The 24,396-nt window shown below is 43.3% G+C and overlaps 1 protein-coding gene across 5 annotated transcripts in view; it reads left to right on the top strand.

The window, feature by feature from the left end:
- Positions 1-18,843, top strand: part of LOC107386301 (far upstream element-binding protein 3) — a 36,799-nt gene extending 17,956 nt beyond the window's left edge. For 4 of the 5 annotated variants that reach the window (XM_054730347.2, XM_054730348.2, XM_054730349.2 and 1 more), the window contains exons 9-18: positions 686-787; positions 865-967; positions 5,288-5,388; positions 5,473-5,611; positions 11,183-11,343; positions 11,426-11,496; positions 16,220-16,299; positions 17,107-17,178; positions 17,450-17,547; positions 17,632-18,843. In XM_054730347.2, coding sequence (XP_054586322.1) covers positions 686-787; positions 865-967; positions 5,288-5,388; positions 5,473-5,611; positions 11,183-11,343; positions 11,426-11,496; positions 16,220-16,299; positions 17,107-17,178; positions 17,450-17,547; positions 17,632-17,640 — 936 coding nt within the window. In that variant the 3' untranslated portion in view covers positions 17,641-18,843. The remainder of the gene's footprint in view (positions 1-685; positions 788-864; positions 968-5,287; positions 5,389-5,472; positions 5,612-11,182; positions 11,344-11,425; positions 11,497-16,219; positions 16,300-17,106; positions 17,179-17,449; positions 17,548-17,631) is intronic. The other variant, XM_054730350.2, reaches the window with a different exon arrangement.
- The last annotated feature ends 5,553 nt before the right edge of the window (positions 18,844-24,396 follow it).

A 24,396-nucleotide genomic window follows, 5' to 3' on the forward strand; every position in this document is an offset into this window, starting at 1 on the left:
ATTCTGACGGTTATTTTATCGAATAGTCAACTATTCTAATGACTATTTTAGATTATTTTTCTATTGCACAGTTAATAAAAACCAGAAAATCTTTGTGGAATGATGCTGTGAGTAAATAAGCTGTTGGGTCACACGTAGGCTTCATATATATGAAATTGCATCGCTGCAGTACCTTTATTTTGAAATTTACCTGTGATTTTACACTGAAACAGTGTGTGATTTCCTGTCTAGCCCTATGTTAACTGCGGAAATTGCCGCGTCGCTGCTAGTTTGAAATGCTCCATAGACTCTAATGGATTCTATTTAAAGCGGTGACGTTCCGCTGCCGTTCCTCGCCGCCGGTGCTTTCAGCGTGAAACCGGGGTTAACCCACCTTGCCTGCAGGTGGTGGACGGTCGGTGGTGCTTCTGTCAGTGCGCCCCAGGGCAGCTGTGGCTACATTGTAGCTCATCACCACCAGTGTGTGAATGGATGAATGTGTCATTCCTCTATTCACACACACTGTAGTGTAAAGCGCTTTGGAGTTCTCTGACTCAGAACGGGGCTTTACAAGAGCGGGTAATCTATCATTACCATTATGCGATTCACCAGGTTGTCAGTACCAGACAGTAGATCGGAGCATTAATCAGAATCTATTGTGTTTATCTGACCCGGCGTTCTGGGTCCATTTGTGTTCATTTTTCAGGCAGCGAGAGAGCTGGTGCTGGAGGTGATCCGAGAGAAGGATGGAGACTTCAGGTCAGGACGCAATGACTTTGGAGGACGGCTTGGAGGAACTAATCTAGATGTAAGACCAACTAACCCACGGTGGGCTTCAAAGTGGCAGCAGAACCACGCGTTCACATTAGATCTGGTTTGTTTCAGGTTCCAGTTCCCAGGTTTGCTGTTGGCATTGTGATTGGGAGGAACGGAGACATGATCAAGAAGATTCAGAATGATGCAGGAGTCAGAATCCAGTTTAAGTCAGGTCTGTTCACATTAGTTAAATCCAGTTTAAATCAGGTCCGTTTACATGAGTTAAATCCAGTTTAAATCAGGTCTGTTCACATGAGTTAAATCCAGTTTAAATCGGGTCTGTTCACATTAGTTAAATCCAGTTTAAATCAGGTCTGTTCACATTAGTTAAATCCAGTTTAAATCAGGTCTGTTCACATGAGTTAAATCCAGTTTAAATCAGGTCTGTTCACGTTAGTTAAATCCAGTTTAAATCAGGTCTGTTCACATTAGTTAAATCCAGTTTAAATCAGGTCTGTTCACGTTAGTTAAATCCACTTTAAATCAGGTCTGTTCACATTAGTTAAATCCAGTTTAAATCAGGTCTGTTCACGTTAGTTAAATCCAGTTTAAATCAGGTCTGTTCACGTTAGTTAAATCCACTTTAAATCAGGTCTGTTCACATGATTTAAATCCAGTTTAAATCCTGTCTGTTCACGTTAGTTAAATCCAGTTTAAATCAGGTCTGTTCACATTAGTTAAATCCAGTTTAAATCAGGTCTGTTCACATTAGTTAAATCCAGTTTAAATCAGGTCTGTTCACATGAGTTAAATCCAGTTTAAATCAGGTCTGTTCACGTTAGTTAAATCCAGTTTAAATCAGGTCTGTTCACATTAGTTAAATCCAGTTTAAATCAGGTCTTTTCACATGAGTTAAATCCAGTTTAAATCAGGTCTGTTCACATTAGTTAAATCCGGTTTAAATCAGGTCTGTTCACATTAGTTAAATCCAGTTTAAATCAGGTCTGTTCACATGAGTTAAATCCAGTTTAAATCAGGTCTGTTCACATTAGTTAAATCCGGTTTAAATCAGGTCTGTTCACATTAGTTAAATCCAGTTTAAATCAGGTCTGTTCACATGAGTTAAATCCTGTTTAAATCAGGTCTGTTCACATGAGTTAAATCCGGTTTAAATCAGGTCTGTTCACATTAGTTAAATCCAGTTTAAATCAGGTCTGTTCACATTAGTTAAACACGGTTTAAACCAGGTCTGTTCACATTAGTTAAATCCAGTTTAAACCAGGTCTGTTCACATTAGATAAATCCAGTTTAAATCAGGTCTGTTCACATTAGTTAAATACGGTTTATATCAGGTCTGTTCACATTAGTTAAGTCCAGTTTAAATCAGGTCTGTTCACATGAGTTAAATCCAGTTTAAATCAGGTCTGTTCACATTAGTTAAATCCAGTTTAAATCAGGTCTGTTCACATTAGTTAAATACGGTTTAAATCAGGTCTGTTCACATGAGTTAAATCCAGTTTAAATCAGGTCTGTTCACATTAGTTAAGTACGGTTTAAATCAGGTCTGTTCACATTAGTTAAATCCAGTTTAAATCAGGTCTGTTCACATTAGTTAAATCCAGTTTAACTCAGGTCTGTTCACATGAGTTAAATCCGGTTTAAATCAGGTCTGTTCACATGAGTTAAATCCAGTTTAAATCAGGTCTGTTCACATTAGTTAAATCCAGTTTAAATCAGGTCTGTTCACATTAGTTAAATCCAGTTTAAATCAGGTCTGTTCACATGAGTTAAATCCAGTTTAAATCAGGTCTGTTCACATGAGTTAAATCCAGTTTAAATCAGGTCTGTTCACATTAGTTAAATACGGTTTAAATTAGGTCTGTTCACATTAGTTAAATCCAGTTTAAATCAGGTCTGTTCACATGAGTTAAATCCAGTTTAAATCAGGTCTGTTCACATTAGTCAAATCCAGTTTAAATCAGGTCTGTTCACATGAGTTAAATCCAGTTTAAATCAGGTCTGTTCACATTAGTTAAATACGGTTTAAATCAGGTCTGTTCACATTAGTTAAATCCAGTTTAAATCAGGTCTGTTCACATGAGTTAAATCCAGTTTAAATCAGGTCTGTTCACATTAGTTAAATCCAGTTTAAATCAGGTCTGTTCACATTAGTTAAATACGGTTTAAATCAGGTCTATTCACATTTGTTAAATCCAGTTTAAATCTGGTCTGTTCACATTAGTTAAATACGGTTTAAATCAGGTCTGTTCACATGAGTTAAATCCAGTTTAAATCAGGTCTGTTCACATTAGTTAAATCCAGTTTAAATCAGGTCTGTTCACATTAGTTAAATACGGTTTAAATTAGGTCTGTTCACATTAGTTAAATCCAGTTTAAATCAGGTCTGTTCACATGAGTTAAATCCAGTTTAAATCAGGTCTGTTCACATTAGTCAAATCCAGTTTAAATCAGGTCTGTTCACATTAGTCAAATCCAGTTTAAATCAGGTCTGTTCACATGAGTTAAATCCAGTTTAAATCAGGTCTGTTCACATTAGTTAAATACGGTTTAAATCAGGTCTGTTCACATGAGTTAAATCCAGTTTAAATCAGGTCTGTTCACATGAGTTAAATCCAGTTTAAATCAGGTCTGTTCACATTAGTTAAATCCAGTTTAAATCAGGTCTATTCACATTAGTTAAATACGGTTTAAATCAGGTCTATTCACATTAGTTAAATCCAGTTTAAATCTGGTCTGTTCACATTAGTTAAATACGGTTTAAATCAGGTCTGTTCACATTAGTTAAATCCAGTTTAAATCAGGTCTGTTCACATTAGTTAAATACGGTTTAAATCAGGTCTGTTCACATTAAATCCAGTTTAAATCAGGTCTGTTCACATTAGTTAAATCCAGTTTAAATCAGGTCTGTTCACATTAGTTAAATCCAGTTTAAATCAGGTCTGTTCACATTAGTTAAATCCAGTTTAAATCAGGTCTGTTCACATTAGTTAAATCCGGTTTAAATCAGGTCTGTTCACATTAGTTAAATCCAGTTTAAATCAGGTCTGTTCACATTAGTTAAATCCGGTTTAAATCAGGTCTGTTCACATGAGTTAAATCCAGTTTAAGTCAGGTCTGTTCACATGAGTTAAATCCAGTTTAAATCAGGTCTGTTCACATTAGTTAAATCCAGTTTAAATCAGGTCTGTTCACATTAGTTAAATCCAGTTTAAATCAGGTCTGTTCACATTAGTTAAATCCAGTTTAAATCAGGTCTGTTCACATTAGTTAAATCCAGTTTAAATCAGGTCTGTTCACATTAGTTAAATCCAGTTTAAATCAGGTCTTTTCACATTAGTTAAATCCAGTTTAAATCGGGTCTGTTCACATTAGTTAAATCCAGTTTAAATCAGGTCTGTTCACATGAGTTAAATCCAGTTCAAATCAGGTCTGTTCACATGAGTTAAATCCAGTTTAAATCAGGTCTGTTCACATTACTTAAATCCAGTTTAAATCAGGTCTGTTCACATTAGTTAAATCCAGTTTAAATCAGGTCTGTTCACATTAGTTAAATCCAGTTTAAATCAGGTCTGTTCACATTAGTTAAATCCAGTTTAAATCGGGTCTGTTCACATTAGTTAAATCCAGTTTAAATCAGGTCTGTTCACATGAGTTAAATCCAGTTTAAATCAGGTCTGTTCACATGAGTTAAATCCAGTTTAAATCGGGTCTGTTCACATTAGTTAAATCCAGTTTAAATCAGGTCTGTTCACATTAGTTAAATCCAGTTTAAATCAGGTCTGTTCACATTAGTTAAATCCAGTTTAAGTCAGGTCTGTTCACATTAGTTAAATCCGGTTTAAATCAGGTCTGTTCACATTAGTTAAATCCAGTTTAAATCAGGTCTGTTCACATTAGTTAAATCCAGTTTAAATCAGGTCTGTTCACATTAGTTAAATCCGGTTTAAATCAGGTCTGTTCACATGAGTTAAATCCAGTTTAAATCAGGTCTGTTCACATTAGTTAAATCCAGTTTAAATCAGGTCTGTTCACATTAGTTAAATACGGTTTAAATCTGGGTTGTTTGCATACACGTCTTCAGCACACTTAACCAGCTCAGTGACCTAGTGGTAGAGTGTCCGCCCTGGGACTGGGAGATCGAGGTTCGATTCCCGGTCGGGTCATACCAAAGACATTAAAAATGGGGCCTGCTTCCTCCCTGCGTGACACTCAGCTGTAAGGGGTTGGATTGGGGGGTTAAACCACCAAATAGATCCCGAGTGCAGCCACCACTGCAGCTCACCGCTCCCCTCCATGGGGATGGGTCAAATGCAGAGATGAATTTCACCAGTGTGTGTGTGGATGACTATGAGACTTTAACTTTTATTAATTTAATCCAGTTTAAGTCTGAGTTGTTCACATTAGTTTAAGCCTGATTAACTCCGGGTTCATTCTTCACTTTAGTGTGATCCTGTAGCGGGTCGGATGTGTTCTGGCTCCTACACACATCCAGTGTAAAGTGTTCACTGGTGTTTTACGGTTCTGTGTTTAGATGATGGTATTAGTCCTGAACGGGTTGCCATGGTGATGGGTCAACCAGAGCGCTGCCAGCATGCCGTTCACCTCATCAATGAGCTCATCCAGACTGCTCAGGTACTAGGAAGGGCTGACGGTTCTGAACATGAAGTGGAACCATCTGGGCTGGTCTGATTCTGATCCATTTGTCTTGTCCTTCAGGAGCGAGATGGTTTCAGCTCAGCCCTGCGTGGAGGCCGGGTCAGAGGTCGTGGTGACTGGACCATGAGCTCTCCTAGTCCTCTACAGGAAGTTACCTACACCATCCCTGCCGACAAGTGTGGTCTGGTCATTGGCAAAGGTAGGAACATCAGTTTGGTCCGGTCCAGTCAGGCAGTACTCCAGATCCAGTGTTTTGGGCCAGTCTGATGCCTGCCAGGGTCAGACTCAGTGAAAGGCTTTGGTTCCGTTTGGTCTGGTGTCTGTTTCATTAGAACCCGTTTTTCTGACTCGACACCGACATCGGACAAACCTAGAGCAGGTTCTAAATGTGGTTCTGGTATCGGCTAGCTATTTGGCTCTACTAGGAACAAGTACCACCTTCACTCAGTCTGGGAAACAGACCGCTTGTTCTGAAGCTCGCGGGGCAGAACCCGATCACAATCCCTCAGAACACGAAGTCTGAGAACCAACAATAAGCCAATAAAGTAAGGAAAACACTCAGCGGTGGGAGGAGGAGCGCTCCATTTAGAAAGCCCTTAAAAACCCATTAACCATTCAGTGTGTGTGTGTGTGTGTGTGTGTGTGTGTGTGTGTGTGTGTGTGTGTGTGTGTGTGTGTGTGTGTGTGTGTGTGTGTGTGTGTGTGTGTGTGTGTGTGTGTGTGTGTGTGTGTTTGAGAGAGTCGAGCAGCAGCTTTCAAAATAAAAGACACAAAAAAATAAATGTCAAGTAGTCTGACACCATATGGTCTGTTGGAGTGGAGCTGTTCATCAGGACTGAATGTGCTGCTACACACACACACACACACACACACACACACACACACACACACACACACACACACACACACACACACATTAACCAAGCATTTCCGTTCCATATTTTACAGATTTTTACAGGGTATCCGTGGGACCTTAAAAAGTCTTAAATTTGCTTTTCCAAATTTAAGGCCTTAAAAATCCTTAAAAATGACAAATAATCCTTAAATACAGTTTCCAAAGGTCTTAAATTACCAAAGACCCAATAAACAAGATTATTTTATTTCTATAAAATTTTCATGAATTTCTAGTTAGCTCAGGATTTTTTGTATATGATGTTGGCGTAAGCGGAACTGTACACATACGGTTGGTTGTGAAAGGGGGCTATTTTTAGAGGAGCATGCTAGTGGGAGCTTGCGCCATGGGGAGGTGCAACATTAATGGTAACTGGATGGCTAATCCCACGTTCACGACGTGGTTAGCACCGGTTCCAGACAATAGCTGGAAATTATAACTGAAATTTAATTTTAAAAAATAGCATAAATTTGGTCAAAGTGGCCTTAAAAAAGGTCTTAAAAAGTCTTAAATTTGGCTCCCTTAAACCTGCAGATACCCTGTTTTTAGCCAGAGTTGGCAAACCAACAGAACCTGTAAATCTGGTTCAGGTTCTGGTGGACCTGCCTGTCTTTTTAGGATCTTCGGATTTCATCCATACCTGAGACAGATTTTAACCCGAAGCTTCTCTTGTGCCCTTCCACATCACGCTCTCGGGTTCGCTGGAGTTTTTGACAATTAAAATTGTGTCCACATATTCTAAGTTAAACATCTCTTCTAGCAACGGTAGTTTCTGCTTCAGCCCTCTCCCCCATCCCCCCGCGCAGCGGCCGCAAACTCACTGATGCGCCTGCAGCCTCTCGGAGTTCCTGCTGCTCTAAACATTAAAACAATTATTTCATTTTCTGTTCCTCACTTCTGATTACCTTCAATGGTGTCTGTTTGTTGCAACCAGCAGGTACAAAAACTAACTTGTTTTTATTTGACTATTTTTCTGTCCTGCCTGTTTATTATCTTCCTGCATCTCCTCTCAGTCCTAAAGAGAAACTGCTACCTGGGTTCATATATATTCACCTTATGAGTTACCTTTGAACTGCAGTTCTAAAAGATCTACCGACCGCAAAAACAGCGGAGTGCTCGCCGGCCTCATCAGTCAGGTGCGTCACCGAGGACAAAACAGGTGATGCGCCCCGATCCACAGCAGCGAAACGCATCAGGCACAAATAAAAGACAGAAAACATTAAAGGAAATGAACCGACATGAACGATCGCGTGTTAAATTTGTTTATGAGGTGGCGACACCTGATTTGATCACGTTACTGTGGCCGTGCTCAGGACGCAGATGTCTGGAGCGCGTCAACGATCAGAGCTTTGCATGCGCAAGCTGGTTAAGGTTAGGATGGGGGTGAGGGGAAGGTAAAATTGCAAAAGGCTAAAGGTCACAATTCAGTCAAATGTCCGTTTTACCGCGGGCGCCAGTACGACGCTCTGGCACAGCGCGTCGCCTCCCAGCGTGCAGGGGCTCGTCACCTGCTGTCTTTTCCGAGGACTGCATCTTGTCGGTCGTTATCACGTGACAGCGACTAGTCTGTGAAAGGCATAAATAGTCACTACAGAGCAGTGAAGTCGACTAGTTGACACAACCCCTTCTGCATGGTCCCGCTGCTCACTTATGTGAGCAACTGTTGTCTGTGATGAAGATGAGCTAGACCACACAGGAGTCTCAGTGATTAACTCCATCCTCGGCTCAGAGCCAACCCCAGAGATGCAGGAGTTTCTGGCTGGAACAGGTGAGCATCACAGGAAATTAAGACTGGAGCAAACTGAGCTTGCATTATTTTGATTTTATGCTCTTTTTCTGCTCCAAAGCATGAAAAGTAACAGGTGAGATTACATTTTCATTTAAGAGAATTACTGTTATTTATTTTAGTTGTTGGCCTGTGAAAAAAGATTTCACCTACTTACAAACAGGACAGATTACAGATAGAAGAATAGAATAGAAATGAATAGAAAATTCCTTTATTGTCCCTCAGTGGAGAAAGCTTGGTGTCACAGCAGCAATAACATTCATTACAGGAGCAACAAAGGAGAATAAAAAATAAGAATAAACAAGAAAACTTAAAATAAATATACTTAAAAGATAAAATGAAATTCTGAATGTATACACGTTTTGAGGAATACAAATATTTAAAAGTAAGTAAGTAAGTAAAAGTTTATTTATAGAGCGCCTTTCACAGATATAAATCACAAAGCGCTGTACAACATGATAAAGATCAGGGCAAATACCTCTAACCAATAAAAACATCAGAAAAACAATAGCAGTGATAAACGTAGAAAATTAAATCATGAGTATAAACAAAGTGAAGGTGTGAACCCGAACAAAGCCATCTTTTTGAAACATTTAGGGAGGGAACGCCTGGATGAAAAGGTGAGTTTTTAGATGATTTTTAAAGACCTCTACAGTGTTAGAGAGACGGAGATTTGAAGGTAGACTGTTCCAAAGTCTGGGTGCAATAGTCTGAAAGGCCCTGTCCCCTTTGGTTTTCAGTCTGGTTCGAGGAACAGCCAGGAGGTTTTCAGATGTGGATCTAAGGTTCCAAGAGGTGGTGTGTGGGGATAAAAGCTCAGATAGGTAGCTTGGAGCCTGGTTGTTAAGAGCTCTATAGGTCAGGACTAAAACTTTAAACTGTATTCTAAATTCTACTGGGAGCCAGTGGAGGGACTGTAAACCTGGAGCGATGTGAGCTCGTCTGCTGGATTTGGTTAGGAGTCTGGCTGCTGCATTTTGGATGGCTTGAAGGCGTGAGAGGGAGGTTTTGCTGAGACCAGTAAAAAGCGCGTTACAGTAGTCTAAGCGTGATGTCACAAAGGCATGGATGATTTTTTCCAGATCTGCAGTAGAAACCAGTTTATGGACTTTTGAAATGTTTCTCAGTTGAAAGAAACAAGAGCGGAAGATGGTTTTGACGTGTGAGTCTAAACTTAAATCTGGATCAAAAATAACTCCCTAGGTTTCTAATGTTGGCCTTGGCTGATGGGCAAAAAGAGGCAATTTCCTGCTTGATTTTTGGCTGAAAAGAATTGACATAATAAGTAACGAATACCACTGGTGTGCTTTATTTAAAATGGACTTGCTCGTGTGTAATTTGGTTATTCCAGATTCTGTGTTACTGCAAAAGTAAGTTTGTTTCCAAATGGAAAGGTTCAACTGTTCATAGCTGTAGATCAAGGAAAATGTGCACGTTTAGCGTCACTTTTTAAAAAACGTTGAGTTTGGCCCAGTGCGAGTTTGAGTTCGACACCACCGCTCTAGTGTGTGGGAGCTGTGCTGATTAGATGCAGGAGGGTGAAACTATGGGGATTAGATTCAAAGCTGCATTATAGGTAGGGATGCACCGATACGATACTGGCACCAGTATCTGCACCGATACCGATGCCAGTATCACTTGATCGTGAGCCTGCTACCCGCCAGCATTAGCTAATCTGCTTGTAGTTTTGATACCAAACTTTGGACCGTTTGTGCCTCTGTGTCTTTGCAGGTTTCTCAGTTTTCCTCCACAGCACCTAGATCAGCTCATTGTGTGCCAGTAAAAGACATCTTCCTTACATAATTACACGAGCGACATAAATGTGTCTCTGCTCTGATCTGCATCAGATGAGCTGTGTGCAACTTAGGGCTGTCACGGTGTGAAGATTTAACCTCACGGTTATTGTGACCAAAATTTCCACGGTTTTCGGTATTATCGCGGTATTTTTTTAAACGTGCTACATTGTCAGACAACTACATAAACCCTGTATGTCAGGAAATATTGTCCTCAGTTTGTGTCTAAATTTTGCCTAAAATGTGTTATTTTGTAATTATGTTGTTTATTTGTTTACATTTTTCTCCTTTAGTCTTTAAAATACCAACATTTGCCCATAACTTCTTATTTTTGTCTGTCTGATGTGATCATTTTAAAAATATTACATCAGATGATACTCAGTACTCAAGTAGCCTTCTAATCAGATACTTTTTTACCCTTACTTGAGTAATAAACCCTATATCAGGAAAATATTGTCCTCGGTTTGTGTCCTTCCAGTGAGCTTTGCAGATGTGGGAAAATGTCATCAGGCAGTAATCGTTGTTAAATTCATAATTATTCTCGGAGAGAGACCAACTCTTATCTGCCCCTGGGAGCCCCGTAATGCATAGCGTCATTTCAACATGGCGGTGTCCGCGACACGGTTTATATGCAGGTAGCGGCGCTGCGGCTGCTTTATATAGCGACTCGTTGCATTCTCCCTCAACCCAAATCCTCGGATCACGCATTTTAGCTAAAACGCTAACGTTAGCTTGCCTTGCGTTGACTGTAGAGTTGCGGGTGATGGTCACGCAGATGTGTCATGAGATTTGAAGCGTTGCTGCCTTTCACAGACACTTTTTCTGCACGTGCTGCAAACAGGATAGCCGTCTTCTATCAGCTGTCCCTCGGCATTCTTCAAATATCCAAAAGATGCCCGTACTTCCCACTTTGTCTTCTTTGAGGGATAATAAATGTCCTCCTGAGCGCTGCCGTCTCCTCCTTTGGCCATTATTTCAGCTTTAGCTTCAAGAACGTTTTGGTTGTAAACAACAAAGTGCGCATGTGCCGCCGGCAACTTCAGCAGATGATACGGTGGCTGGTAAGGGTCACCGCGCCTACACCGCAGCCACGGTAACCCACCGAGATAATATATTTTTTAAAAACAAGACGGTTATTATTATTGTCAACTTTTTTACCGGGGTTTACCGCTACACTGGTTACCGTGACAACCCTACCTCTGACCCTGCAGCAGGAATGTTCTGGTGGAGGTCTGCTGGACCTTCAGCGTCAGTTTACAGAACCAGTCAGATGGTCTACTTGCTGCTGTGTGTCTGCAGGTGGAGAAACCATCAAGAGCATCAACCAGCAGTCTGGAGCTCACGTGGAGCTGCAGAGGAACCCGCCGCCCGCCACCGACCCAAACACTCGGGTCTTCACCCTCAGAGGCACTGGCCAGCAGATGGAGTTGGCCCGCCAGCTCATAGACGATAAAATTGGGGTACGCAGATCAAACGCTCCTCCTGCCTGAAGAGTTCCCTCAGTCTGACCCACCTACTAACCTTCACCGGTGTCTCCTGCAGGGTTCTGGTATCATCAGTAACGGCGGGTTTGGATTCGGCCCCTTCACCCAGGGCACAGCTGCACACCAGAAGTAAGAAACTCGCCCATCCCGATTCAGATATAAGGTTCTGCCACCGTGTCACATGTCCTGTCCTGCTGCAGCAGGTGGAGGCCGTTCAGATCGAGGGGCTCCTGGAGAAAACTTGGTGTGGAATCTTTACTAAAACAGCTTAAAGAGCAAGTCACCCCCAGCTGATAAACTATATAAATGCGTGTCTAATGGTGCTGCAGACACGTGTAGTCAATAGTTTTGCTCTTTAGTGCATTTTAGTTAAAAATTTTCTGTCTAAAACTGTCAGTGTTGTGCCGTTGTCAGGTAAAAACTCTGCACTGCATTTGAATTTTAATCTGCCATCGATATTGGCTAAGAGGTACCCTAGAACGTTAGCTGGTACCATATGATGTCACAATGTCGTTGTGAGCCTGGCTCGCCATCTGCAATGGTTTAAATTACATGTCATTTAATGAGCCATAAGGCGTGGGATTCCATAGGAAATATGAAATCCACCTTACGGATCTGTGAGTTGTTTAAACCAGAAGATTGGATCTTTTTATTGCAGGGATTAGATAACAGCTTCGTATTCACTCAAACGCAACAGAAGAGAGTCAAGTTTAAAAGTTAAGAGTTTTATTACTAACAAATTAAACTAGACTGCCTTTAAACACTAAATGTATGGTGTAACTAAAATGGATGAGATGGTGAATGGATGACGTGTGATGTTGATCAGAACCAGCAAATCCGAAGAAGCGATTAGTTCTGACGGGAACTGAAGGTGATGTCTTCGCGTTAAGCTTTGGTTAGGAAGTCCATAAACACATGAGACACCATTTGCCGGTCTACATACCCTGAGCGGAGGTCCCCGTCTAGATCAGGAGGTGTAAAGGTCCAGCTTGACCTTATGGTGCCGGAGCATGTAGAAGAAGCCACGGAAACCGACCACCCGTCCTGGGATACGTCCGGGTCACAGCAATTTGTTGGTGTCTGGTGAGACCCAAGCCTGGGTCTTGATGGTTCAGCTTTTATTCTGAAAGGAACTGTTGCCGCAGTTGGAATAGCGACAAATTTTTCAGCTTGTCGTTCTTTCGATTAAAGAGTTTAGATCGGGAACGGCCACTCCGTCACTTTCTCTGGAACGCTTTGAACTGGCGTTAGAGCTGACGTGGCGTAGTTTTATACTTCGGATGTTTTGGTTTATGGTCCAATGAAAAATTACCAAACACCGTCAGAACCACGCCTCCGTCAGATCTGTAAGATTATGATTGGATCAGTGAAAGTAATGTGTCATGTCTTTTAACGCTACGTGAAATGAGTCCTAGTGGTCGAACATTTAAAGTCACAGTACCTTTATATTCTATAGGATTATAATGAAGTAATTAATATTTTGATTTCACAGATCGGTCACATCTTATTTATTGACCAACACTTTGATGGATTAGCTTCATTAAAATAAGAGTTCTTTGATTAATTAACAGAAAAGAGTTCATTCTTCATTCTTCTGTTGAGCTGAAAATAAGCAGGTTAGAAGGAATGCATGAGACTAGGGCTGCAACAACGAATCGATAAATTCGATGAAAATCGATTACTAAAAGCGTTGGCAACGAATTGCGTCATCGATTCGTTGTGTCGCACAACTCTTCCAAAAGCGCCCCTTCCCGCCCGCCGTTGCGCGCAGACCAGAGCAAGTCAGATCAGCGCGAGGTAGAGCCGGCAGATCAGCGCGAGGGAGAGCCGGCAGATCAGCGCGAGGGAGAGCCGGCAGACTTGCGCTGCTGCGAACCGTTTCCGCATTGTCGCGCAGCGATCCAGGCAGCTGCGTCCAGCGCACGGTCCATTCTCAAAGTGGCGCAACCAAAAAACTATAATTAGCACACGATCGTTCATGTCCGCACATGTTCTCTATTTTCTGTCTTATTTGTGCCTGAAGCTCGCTACTGCGGAGCTCATCACCTGTGCTGTGGTGATGTCACCTCACGCAGCATCGAAAACGCGCTCTGCGCTTTTCGGTCAGGAGATCTCTTTGATCTGCTCAAAAGTAACTGATGAGGTGAAAAGGTAAGAATCCAGGCAACAGATTTTCTGGAGAATTATGAGGAGATGCAGGAAGATGAGAGACAGACAGGACAGGAAAATAGTTCAATAAAAACAAGAAAACAAAACAAAGTGTTGAAAAGTCAAATGTAGGTAGATTTATCTCCACTACACGTTTTTACCAGTAAAAAACAATAAGTTATACACATGTCATATTTATACATCTGATACAATTCAGATCACCTTCAAAACTCAGTCACACACCCAGGGCCGTTTCAAGACATTTTGGGGCCAAGGCAAAATGCCCCCCCCCCCCCCATAACTGGGCTCCCCAGAAGCCTCTGTGTAATTCATGCCCTCTCCAGTAGTGTTAGTTATACGGTGTTTATAAAAGCCCCTCAGACATTACTGACATGTTCTAATATTATCAGATGAAAAACTAAATTATCAGACATGCTGTCTCATCTGCTGCTTTTATAAACTTGCAAAAAGTAACAAAACCATTTGAAAGCCACTATTTGTGGATTCTCTGAAAGTTTCCATGGAGTGTGTGACAACTTATTTTTTCATTGATCCTATCGTCTAATCTCACAGCTGAAACAAGCATCCTTAATAATCTGTGCACAGGAAGCTTATGCTGTAGTAAAACAAAAGGTATAATTTATTATTAATAAAACCTTGTTGCAGCACTAAAGCAGAAAAATTAGATTTTGCATTAAATATGCAAACTATTTACATATGAATAGTTTTAGAGCCCTTTAATTGGCAGAATCTGATATTAATTTAGTTCTTACAAAAAATGGGTCCCAACATGGTTTGTGTGGCGTTGCCATAGTGTGACATCATAGGCACAGATCCCCTGTCCTCTTGTTTGGAAATGGAAATATGATCACACTACATTAAACAAACTGTCCACCCGGGCTTTTGCGCTGCACAGAGACGCTTCGCTGCCTACGACTGAATGTCAGTTGAGAGTCAGTCTCATGCAGACTGACCAATGAAGAGAGGGCCTCAAGTTAAGACCCTCACCTCATTGGTCAGTCCACACGAGGTGGGTCAAAGGTTACTCTGGGCGGGTTACGTGTTGTCAGGCATTCAAGTATTGAGTATATTTACTGCATATTACAGTAAAATATTCTGTATGTGACCACATTATGGTGATCCTTGGGTCGTGATGATGGAGCCCTTGAATATTGTTGCCCAGGGTACAACAAAGTGTTAATCTGGCCCTGGTTCCGCCGTCACATTCCCGCAGAAACTGGTTGATCACACCGGGGCCAGACTACTAGCATGTGGTTTTACAACCACAATGTCCTCAGAAGCAAAAACGCTTTTAAAAGGGAGGGAGGAGTCCTAACTGTTGCTGCAGGCGTGTTGTGTGAGAGTGCAGTTATATACTGGTTAATATATTTTTGGGTTCAGTTGCTTTCATGTGGCCTAATGTGAGTCTATTTGGGATCATTGGAATGATCAGCAGCATTTCTTGATGTGACTTTATGGCAGTTGCCCAGGGCATCATCGCAAGGAGGATGACATTCATTTACTTTTGTTTTATTTGGTATTTTTTCAGTCAGTTTTGGAAATAGTGATCAATTTTGATAATTCACAGCCTATGTTTAATTACATTTAAAATAAATATTAACAGATGAGATCAAACAAAACAGATGAGAATTACCCTTAAGCTGTTTAACTTGGACCAAGCATTTTAGGTCACAGATAGATGTAGCTTAGGGTCTCTGTCTATACACCTTATAAGACAATTTAGGTGATGGCATGTTGTTTTTCTGCTATTGAACTGTTTTCTAATAATGTTGTGTTAAATAAAGTGAAGGAAGGAGAGAAATAACGTTTCCCTAGCAGTTTTTAAAAATTTCCCCATGTAATCCGATTAATCGATTAATCGTGTCGAGACCCCATCCGATTAATCGATTATCCAAATAATCGTTTGTTGCAGCCCTACATGAGACCTTGAGACCATCTCTCATGCAGACTAGTCTTGTGCAGAGGAGGGAAAAAACAGTCATTCCGTTACATGTGTGTATTTGTCAGGGGCTCTGCCCTCTCGGTCTGCCTGGCAACAGCATTTGTTGTATTTTTCAAACAGGAAGTGGGAGTGGAGTAATACTCTGGTAGGGGGTGACTTGCTCTTTAAGCCCAAAAAAGTTAGTTCATGCAAACTAATTTTCTGACCCGTCAAACACTGCAAGAGCACAGCTGCACAGAATTCTCACTTAAATCACGCCTGTCCCAGAAAAGTGCTCGGGTGCTTTTGGTCAACAAAGTATCTTTTTTTTTTAAACAACTTCTTGTGCGGCCACCTGCTCTGTGGCCTTTCACTGGTAACCGTGGCAACCGACAGGTCTAGAAAATGCCATTTTTCTGAGACGGAATTCAGGTTCTCGTGGGGAAAACGTTTGCTTGCCTTCCAGCCAGCGGCGCCGCACCTTTGCAGGTGGGCCGCGAGAGCCGCAGAGAGGTTTGTGGTGGACGTCAAAAGAAGCTGGATGGAGATGGAGGTGGTCGTTTTTATGGTGCATCCAAAACGGTTTCATCATTGTGCTCGGGGATCGCTGAGATGCTCCAGATCTAAGGGCACGTTTAACCCAAAGGGGCTTTAGTCAGGAAATGTCATTTCTCGTGTCAGTCCACCATGTGTTGCATCAGAGACCTGCAGAACAACCCGTGTGTCCGTTAATGTAACTCAGCAGCTGATGTTTGTGTGCAGCAGCGGTCAGACCTTCCTCACCGGAGTTTGGGGAAACACCTACCAGACAAACTGGCAGAACCCAGGACAGCAAGACCCAGGTAAACACACACACTCACTCTCTCACTCACTGACTGTAACCCCAAAATTCCACTATCTCCGCTCCGGCACGAACTCCACAGCAAAATCGGTCCCGTTGTAGTCAGTCAGAGCTGTTCCACTACTGCGGCCGCCATTCCGCCATCCGGCAAAAATAGGATCGATTCTATTTTCGCCGGACGCTGGAGCACCTCCGCAGTCAATGGACAGAAATCACAACCGCCCAACAGGAAAGGAAGCAAGCACAACTTCTGTTATTTCACAATAAATCGATAAACAAAAGGCGTTTTTTGTTTCATTTGCACAGGTTTAACAACTTTTAACAACTATCAATGGTGGCTGAAGTTTAAATGCACAAAAGTAAGCCATAAATACAGTTTCTACTATCAAAGTAGTCACACTTTGTTGATCCAAACACTGCTGATCTCTCTACACAAATGATGGGCAGATTAAACCGTTCATGTCGATGCTTCTCCCACACAACGGGTGTTTGGATCTAACTTCCGCGTTTATTGCTCGGACTGTATCGCAAGATCTCGAAAATCCCGCGCATGCCTGTTGGCGCACCTCAGGTCTCCGCACCGGAGAGGAGCCGTTGTAGAGCGGGTACCAGGAAGCCAGTGGAAGGCGGGGGCGGAGCAGAGATAGTGGAATTTTGGGGTAAGGCTGTCTGCAAAGATGCTATGTTATCAGAATATTAGTTCAGTGTGTGTGTGTGTGTGTGTGTGTGTGTGTGTGTGTGTGTGTGTGTGTGTGTGTGTGTGTGTGTGTGTGTGTGTGTGTGTGTGTGTGTGTGTGTGTGTGTGTAGGTCAGCAAAACCAGCCCCAGAACCTGATGGCAGACTACAGCAAGGCCTGGGAGGACTACTACAAAAAACAGAGTATGACTGAGAGGAGCGAGCCTCTTCCCCAACACACACACACACACACACACACACACACACACACACACACACACACACACACACATCACTGTATGGGCTAAACTAAGATGACATGAATCAACAATTTTGCTTCAAGCTTCAGGCCTTAGAGGGTTGCTGCTGGGACCACACACCCACTAACACCTGAGTCAGACATGAGGAGTGTTGGATAGAAGCTAAATTGGATCCTCTTTTTGTGTGTGCGTGTGTGCGTGCGCGCGCGCTGCAGGTCAGTCGTCTCAGCAGAGCTCAGTGCCGGACTACACTGCAGTGTTAGCAGAATACTACAGACAGCAGCCCTACTTGTGGAACCCCACCCAGATACAGGTAACACAGATGGCTCCACCCACACCTGGACCCTCCACTGGTCCAAATACACTAAAAATGATGTCATTTCCTGTTTTTAACCAGGATCACTAAGGTTCCTCCCATCTCCTGCGGCTCGAGGCATCGAATTGTTGACAGCAACCGAATCGGGTTTCTTCTCGAATTTCTGCCACTTCTTCCTTCCTTTTTGTAGAAAAACACAAAAAAAACTGAGGATTAACGGAAAATCAGCCTCTCGTTTCTGTTTTTTAACCCTTCAGAGTCGACTAGCCTCTGGTCTCCACAGCCTAGACCTGCTTTTTCTGTTTGTTTTTTTTTTTTTTGTTTTTGTCAGACTTGAACTTAAAGATCTATCAGTGTGCTTTGAACAAAACAAATCCAGTATAATCTATATTTTGTCTAGTTTTATTTTTCTGATGAGAAACGGTAAAGACCTAGCAGTCCTAAGTAAGAAAATCAGATTTATTATTATTATTATTATTATTATTATTATTTTGTTCATGATAATGTTTTAAAGCATGCGTCAGATTGTGTTGACTCAGTTATGTTTTTTTTTGGACATAGATATATTTTAATAGCGTCGGATGGAAATGTGATGTTTTGCCGTCGGATAAAACTGTATTTTGTACTAAATCTCTTCGCCGGGTCTGTTTCTACTCTGATTTTACCTGTTGAGTCGCCATCTTGGAGGTGCAATGACGCGATTGTGTTTTGGTTTGATGATGGTTCTTATTCCTGTATATCATTAGTGATTTCTTTAGGGTTTATGATGTCACGATGAATAAATGATTTATATGCGTTGTCTAAAGCCAGATCTCTCTGTGGTCAAACACAAATTTAATCTGTTTCCACTTTTATTAAAAAAAACGGCTCATTTTCTATTTTCTTACAGAGTCAAACTTTATTTTTGCCGTTAGTTTGCTTTTCTACTGATTTGTTTGGAGCTAATCTATGAAGAAACTGATGATGTTGGTGTTTTAGCTGAACCGTACAGAATAATGTGTGTTACCTCAGCTGCGCGTCCCGACGAGCGTCTGCTAGCTTGTTGTTCTCTGAGCTGTTTGAACTTGTCGTCTGTTGTTGTTTTAGGGATCGGGTCTTACTGATGTTCGGTGAGCGAATGTGAAAATTAAAGCTTTGTGTAGCCGTTGGCTAACATGCTAGCAGGAGATCTGAGTGAACTGAAGCTTTCGACTCGGCCCGACGGGAATCATTTTAACAGAAATATTGTGAATTTGTTTTACTGACAGGTTTTATAAATGATGAGCTGTCAGGAAATAAAGTGTCTTCAAAGAACCTGCTATCGTTTAATTTCTGTTCATAAATCTGTTATTGTTGTTAGCTCACCAACAATCAAACAGCCTGAGCACTAGCCTAGCCTAGCTTAGCTTGATGTTAGCCCTGGAATACAAATCTAGGTGGTGTTACCTGATGAGTCATTTTTAAGTCTTGGGACACGTCGATGATGAAGTTAGCTGTAAAATGTGGACGGCTTCACATAAGAAGTTAGCTTTGGCCAACAGGAAACGACTAGGCCTACCCCACAATTACCCGCCAAACTTTTGAGATCACTTCCTGTTTATAAAAGCCTTATGTCATCATGATGATTTATCTTATTTCAAACAAAATCTGAAATAAAATGTATTTATAACTCAACACTGGTTACCTGCCTGTATGCACGCGTGGGTCCTCAGAAATACCGTGTACGAAGTTTACACGTTACAATTATAGAAGTATATATATATATATATATATATATATAAGTGACGGTGATGTCACCTGTAATAATCCAGATTCTACTGGAGTCGGTGCTCTGTGCTGTTAATGTTTTGCTTTTGTTATTATTCTGAGTGTTTGGTTCTCCGAAGGACCAGCGGGTTGTTCCTGGTCAGAACCGTGATGGGACAGCAGCAGCTCAGGAAGTATAGCGGGTTGTCCAGTAATCGGAAGGTTGCAGGTTCGATCCCGGCTCGACCAGAGAATGCTGCTGACCCTTATCCCGCCTTATCCCACTGGTGGCGGTCGGAGGGACCGGTGGCGCCTGTGCTCGGCAGCCTCGCCTCTGTCAGTGTGCCCCAGGACAGCTGTGGCTACATCGTAGCTCATCGCCACCAGTGTGTGAATGACTGATTGTGTTGTGATGTGCCTTGGGGGTGTTGTAGAGCATTGTGGTGGAGGTCCTGAGTCTGGGAGGCCTCTAACACTAGTATTTGAATAGGGCCTTCACTGAGAAGCTATGATGGGTCATTCTAAATTTAACATGCAGGCTGAAAATAGTCTCCTACACCTATCTTCTGCATTGGCTTCTGATAGAAAATAGACAGTGAAACTTTAGGATTAGAAACCCCTGACCGCTCTGCATCAGGCTGTCGAACAAACCGTCTTCTCTCAGATCTGGTCTTTGTTCCCCAGTTTTGAAGCAGAACTTGGGTCTGAAAGAAGCTGCAGAAAAAACTTGGTTCAAAACCTGAAAACGGACTTTGAATCGTAATCAGATTGACGGACTCGATAGATGGTCAGAACCGAGCCGCTGGTAAAAAAAAAAAAAAAGAAAGAAATTTCAGGTTCACACTTGGTAACGAATGTCTCAGCAGGAGCTGAAGATCTGGGTCTAATGACGAGAACAGCTACACCGCAGTGCTGTTCAACTTCAGCTCAGCCTTCCATTGCTGCAACAGCTGGCCCCCATCTGGAGCTCCATTTGGCTTCCTGAGAGCGACTAGTCGTTACGCATTGGCACCAAAACATCAGGAACCGTCAAGGTGAGAACAGGCAGTCCTCAGGGCTGTGTGCTCAGCTCCCTGCTGTTTACGCTGATCACCCATGATTGTACAAAGTTAGAATCCAACCTCATAAAGTTTACAGATGAAACTATTGTTGGATCAGTGATACAGGTGAAGGTCTTCACAGGGAGGTGGTGACGCAACAGGTGAGCTGATGCTGAAACAACAACCTGTCCCTGAATGTGGAGAAAACCAGAGACAGTGGTTGATCCAAGGAAGAAGAAAAGATTTTTTCTATAGCGCCTCTCGATAAAAATTATGAGGCGCTTCACAAAAACAAAAAATATAAAAAAGAATTCAGAAAATGATTAAAAATGAGCAAAAAATAGACAATTGTTAAAAAATGTAAAGCGAGAGAGAGTGAATAGGTAAGAAGGAAATCAGTGGACCCTGAGGAACGTGGAATAGGTGGGGAGAGCAGAATAAAGAGAGAGAGGTGAAGAAGGTCATACAAAAGCCAGCTTGAACAGGTGAGTCTTCAGCTGCTTTTTAAAGGAGACCACTGAGTCCACTGATCTCAGGCTCAGGGGGAGAGAGGTCCAGAGTCTGGGGGCCACAGCAGCAGATGATCTGTCAGCTTTGACCTTTAGCCTGGTGCTGCACAACCAGTAGGCTTTGATCACTGGACCTCAGGGACCTGCTGGGGGTGTAGGGACTAAGAAGATCACCACTGTAAGATGGTGCTTGTCCATGTAAGGCCCTATAGACCAGAACCAGGATCTTGAAATGAACCCTGAAGTTGACTGGCAGCCAGTGAAGCTGGAGGAGAAGCGGGGTGATGTGGGTGTGTTTGGAGGACTTGGTCAGAAGCCGAGCACAGGCGTTCTGAACCACCTGTAGACGGTTCAGGGAGGTTCTGCTCAAGACACGTGAAAAGAGAGTTACAGTAGTCTAAGCGTGAGGAGATGAAGGTGTGGAGAACTGTCTCAAGTTCAGAGCGGGACAGAATGGGACTCAGCTTAGCAACGTTCCTGAGATGGAAGAAGGAAGAGCGAACAAGAGAACTGACATGAGAATCCAGGGTGAGAGCTGGGTCAAAGGTCACACCAAGATTCCTGACAGAAGGTTTGGTGTGGGAAGCAAGCTGACCAAGAGAGTCTCTGACTTTGGGAACCAGCTTGTCTGGGGCACAGATGAGGATCTCAGTCTTATCTTCATTCAGCTGAAGAAAGCTCCCACCATCCAGGCTTTGATAGAGTCTAAGCAGGTGTGTAACAGCTGCAGCTTAGACATCTCATGGGGCTTAAAGGAGATGTACAGTTGGATGTCATCTGCATACAGATGGTAGGAGATTCCTTTGAAGGAGCTCAGGATGTGCTGAAGAGGAAGCAGATAGAGGAGGAAGAGCAGAGGCCCCAGCACAGAACCTTGTGGGACACCATGGGTAAGAGAGGAGGGAACCTGCAGATCACAGGTCTCTTCATAAGCAGAGAGAATTATCACCACTAAGTTTCTTAGCATGGACAGATGAGCTCACGTGGACCAGCAACAGACGCTGGGACGAGCCAACCTCCCTCCTTGGATCATCACCTCCTACAGGGTCGTGGTGGAGAGTGTCCTGTCTTACTGCATCATGGTGTGGTTTGGTAACAGCTGCACTCGAGACAAAAAGACCCTGCAACGAGTGGTGAGAACCTGTGGGAAAACCAGTGTGTGCCTTCCCGTTAATTCAGGACTAATGTCACACACAACCCAGAACATCTGTACTAGTCAAGGACCCCACCCCCGGCCGTCTCATGGACTGTTCACCTCCACAGATTAAAAATAAAACCTCGCTGTGCTCTTAACTCTTCGAACCGTCTGCTGTCTCAGAAATTGTTTGTAAAAGGTTCTGGAGTGGAAGCCGAACCTGAACTAGACGCAACACCACAAGTCTGAGCAGATCTCTGATGTTTGCAGATCCAGATCCTCCAGGATCAAAGCAACGCTGACACCAGAAATGAGTTATCATTTATTCATGTTCCCGGGTGCAGACAGATGGTCCACTAACAGTGATGTCATCAGTCATTAATAAGGTACTGTAATCACACATCCGACCCCCTCGGCTCGTTCACACAGACATGATTAATGGAACAGGTCTGAGGTCAGGATGGTGGAGATGGGAGCATCCTCCTGGTCCTGGAACCGGACCTGAACGAGAACATGGGTTCATTCGTGGAGAGGGAGGATTCAGCTTTGGGAAACAGTTCTTCAGAGACCGTTTTAAACCAGTCTTTGAACTCTGTTTTTATCTGAGCTGCAGGATTTGTTCTGGCTCTGTTGGCTTCAGTCAGTCTTGCCTCAGAGACGGGTGGTGTGCAGCAGCGTGCACACGCCCGTGCACGGCCCTCTGATGGTGGTCATAAAGTACCGGAAAGAGCTCTGTAAGTACCGCTGAACTGGAGACCTGATTAAACATTAAAGCGATGGGGACCTGGATCCGGTCCAAATGTGTTCCCTGAAGCTCGGGAACCCATCAGAGACCTGAAACGGGACTTGGTCCAGAATCACCAGGATGTCTGACCAGCTTCCATTCTGCTGCTCATGAGGAGTTTAATCAGCCGCGATCATACCACCTTAAATCCACCTTAATTTAAAATATAAATGATAGATTTATGTTGTCTTCTAGCTCCCAAAGGGCATTAAACCGGTTTAAACTGGTTGGATGGGATGCTCGATGTTATCATCTGATAACCGATATGTTTTTACTTTCACTTATCAACCTCGCCACAAATCGTCGTGTGTGTGTGCGTGTGCGTGTGCGTGTGTGTGTGTGTGTGTGTGTGTGTGTGTGTGTGTGTGTGTGTGTGTGTGTGTGTGTGTGTGTGTGTGTGTGTGTGTGTGTGTGTGTTGGGGGGGTATCAGATACTGGTTGAAAGATCATTCCTGTTTTTGAAGCAGCAACAACAGGTGAGCTTCATCCATCCTCCAGATGACTGAATGGTTGTCTGTCTCCTTGCTCCATGGACACCTGCAGGTGAAGCCCGCCTCTCACCTGCTCACAGAGGTAGATGAACGGATGAATATTTGTGATGAGGAAGAACCAAACGTGTAGATGTTTGTCACCAGAACGAGGAGCTGATTGGTCTTCTCTCAGGGCTTCAGAGATTGTAATGACTTCATTTTCATCGAACTGCACGCGCAGATCATCTGTTGGTCGGATCTGAGTTCTGGCCTCCTGGTGCTCCTCCTGCGGACCCCGAGTCTGCTGTCGCAGACTTGCGCCAGTCCGGGATCTCTTTGCTCCTGCAGCTGATGCGGACGATGAAGAGGAGGGAGCGCTTGAATTTACGCACATCTGATGATTAAAAGCTTTTTAAAGGCGGATTATTAGTGGCGCACATGCTGCGTCTGTCCGCCCGCATGAATACTAATGAAGCCGCTGCGCCACTTAATCCCGTTAGCGGAACAATATTACTGCGCCATTTGGGCTCATTCCCACCACCTCCCCTCTCACCTCCTGTCCCTCCTCCGCGCTCCGTCATCCCGCATTTCTCTCCTCCTCTTGTGCTCTTGTTTTTACGCGTGCCAGTCACCTGCCGCCCCCCGCCCCCCCTCCCTGACTTCCCGTCGTCCTTTCGGGACCAGAGCGGCTCCTCATTGGCCGCATGGAGCGGCTCTAAAGCAGCTTTTTGTTGCTAAAGCCCATTAAAGCGTGTCTTTCTGCGAGACGCGCCTCTTCATTAATAAACGGTCCGCGTGCGTGGAGACCCCCCCCCCCACACACACACACACCTTATTGAGTCAAACCAATTCAAAAAGCATTTGCAGATTTTCTTTTATTCCCGGATTTTTTTCTCCTTTCTCTCTCTGAAGCCTCTCGAGACAAAAACGCGCAACCTAAGCGGGTTTGGAACGGATCCGTTACGCGCGGAGCCCCGGAGGCCGCGAGAGGAGCGGGGACCACCGGCTGGGTGCTCCGTGAACCGCTGGTTCGGTTCGGAAAGTCCCAGGGCCTCTGGTGTGTGTGTGTGGGGGGGGTGGGGGGGGGGGGGGGGATAAATGTTTAAAAGCTCATAAATAGCGATCGGAGGGAGGAGAGGGTGATAATCCTGTCAGGAGGCAGGAGGATGATAAAGAAAGCAGC

Source organism: Nothobranchius furzeri, chromosome 10 (assembly GCF_043380555.1).
Source record: "Nothobranchius furzeri strain GRZ-AD chromosome 10, NfurGRZ-RIMD1, whole genome shotgun sequence".
NCBI classification, from domain to species: Eukaryota; Metazoa; Chordata; class Actinopteri; order Cyprinodontiformes; family Nothobranchiidae; genus Nothobranchius; species Nothobranchius furzeri.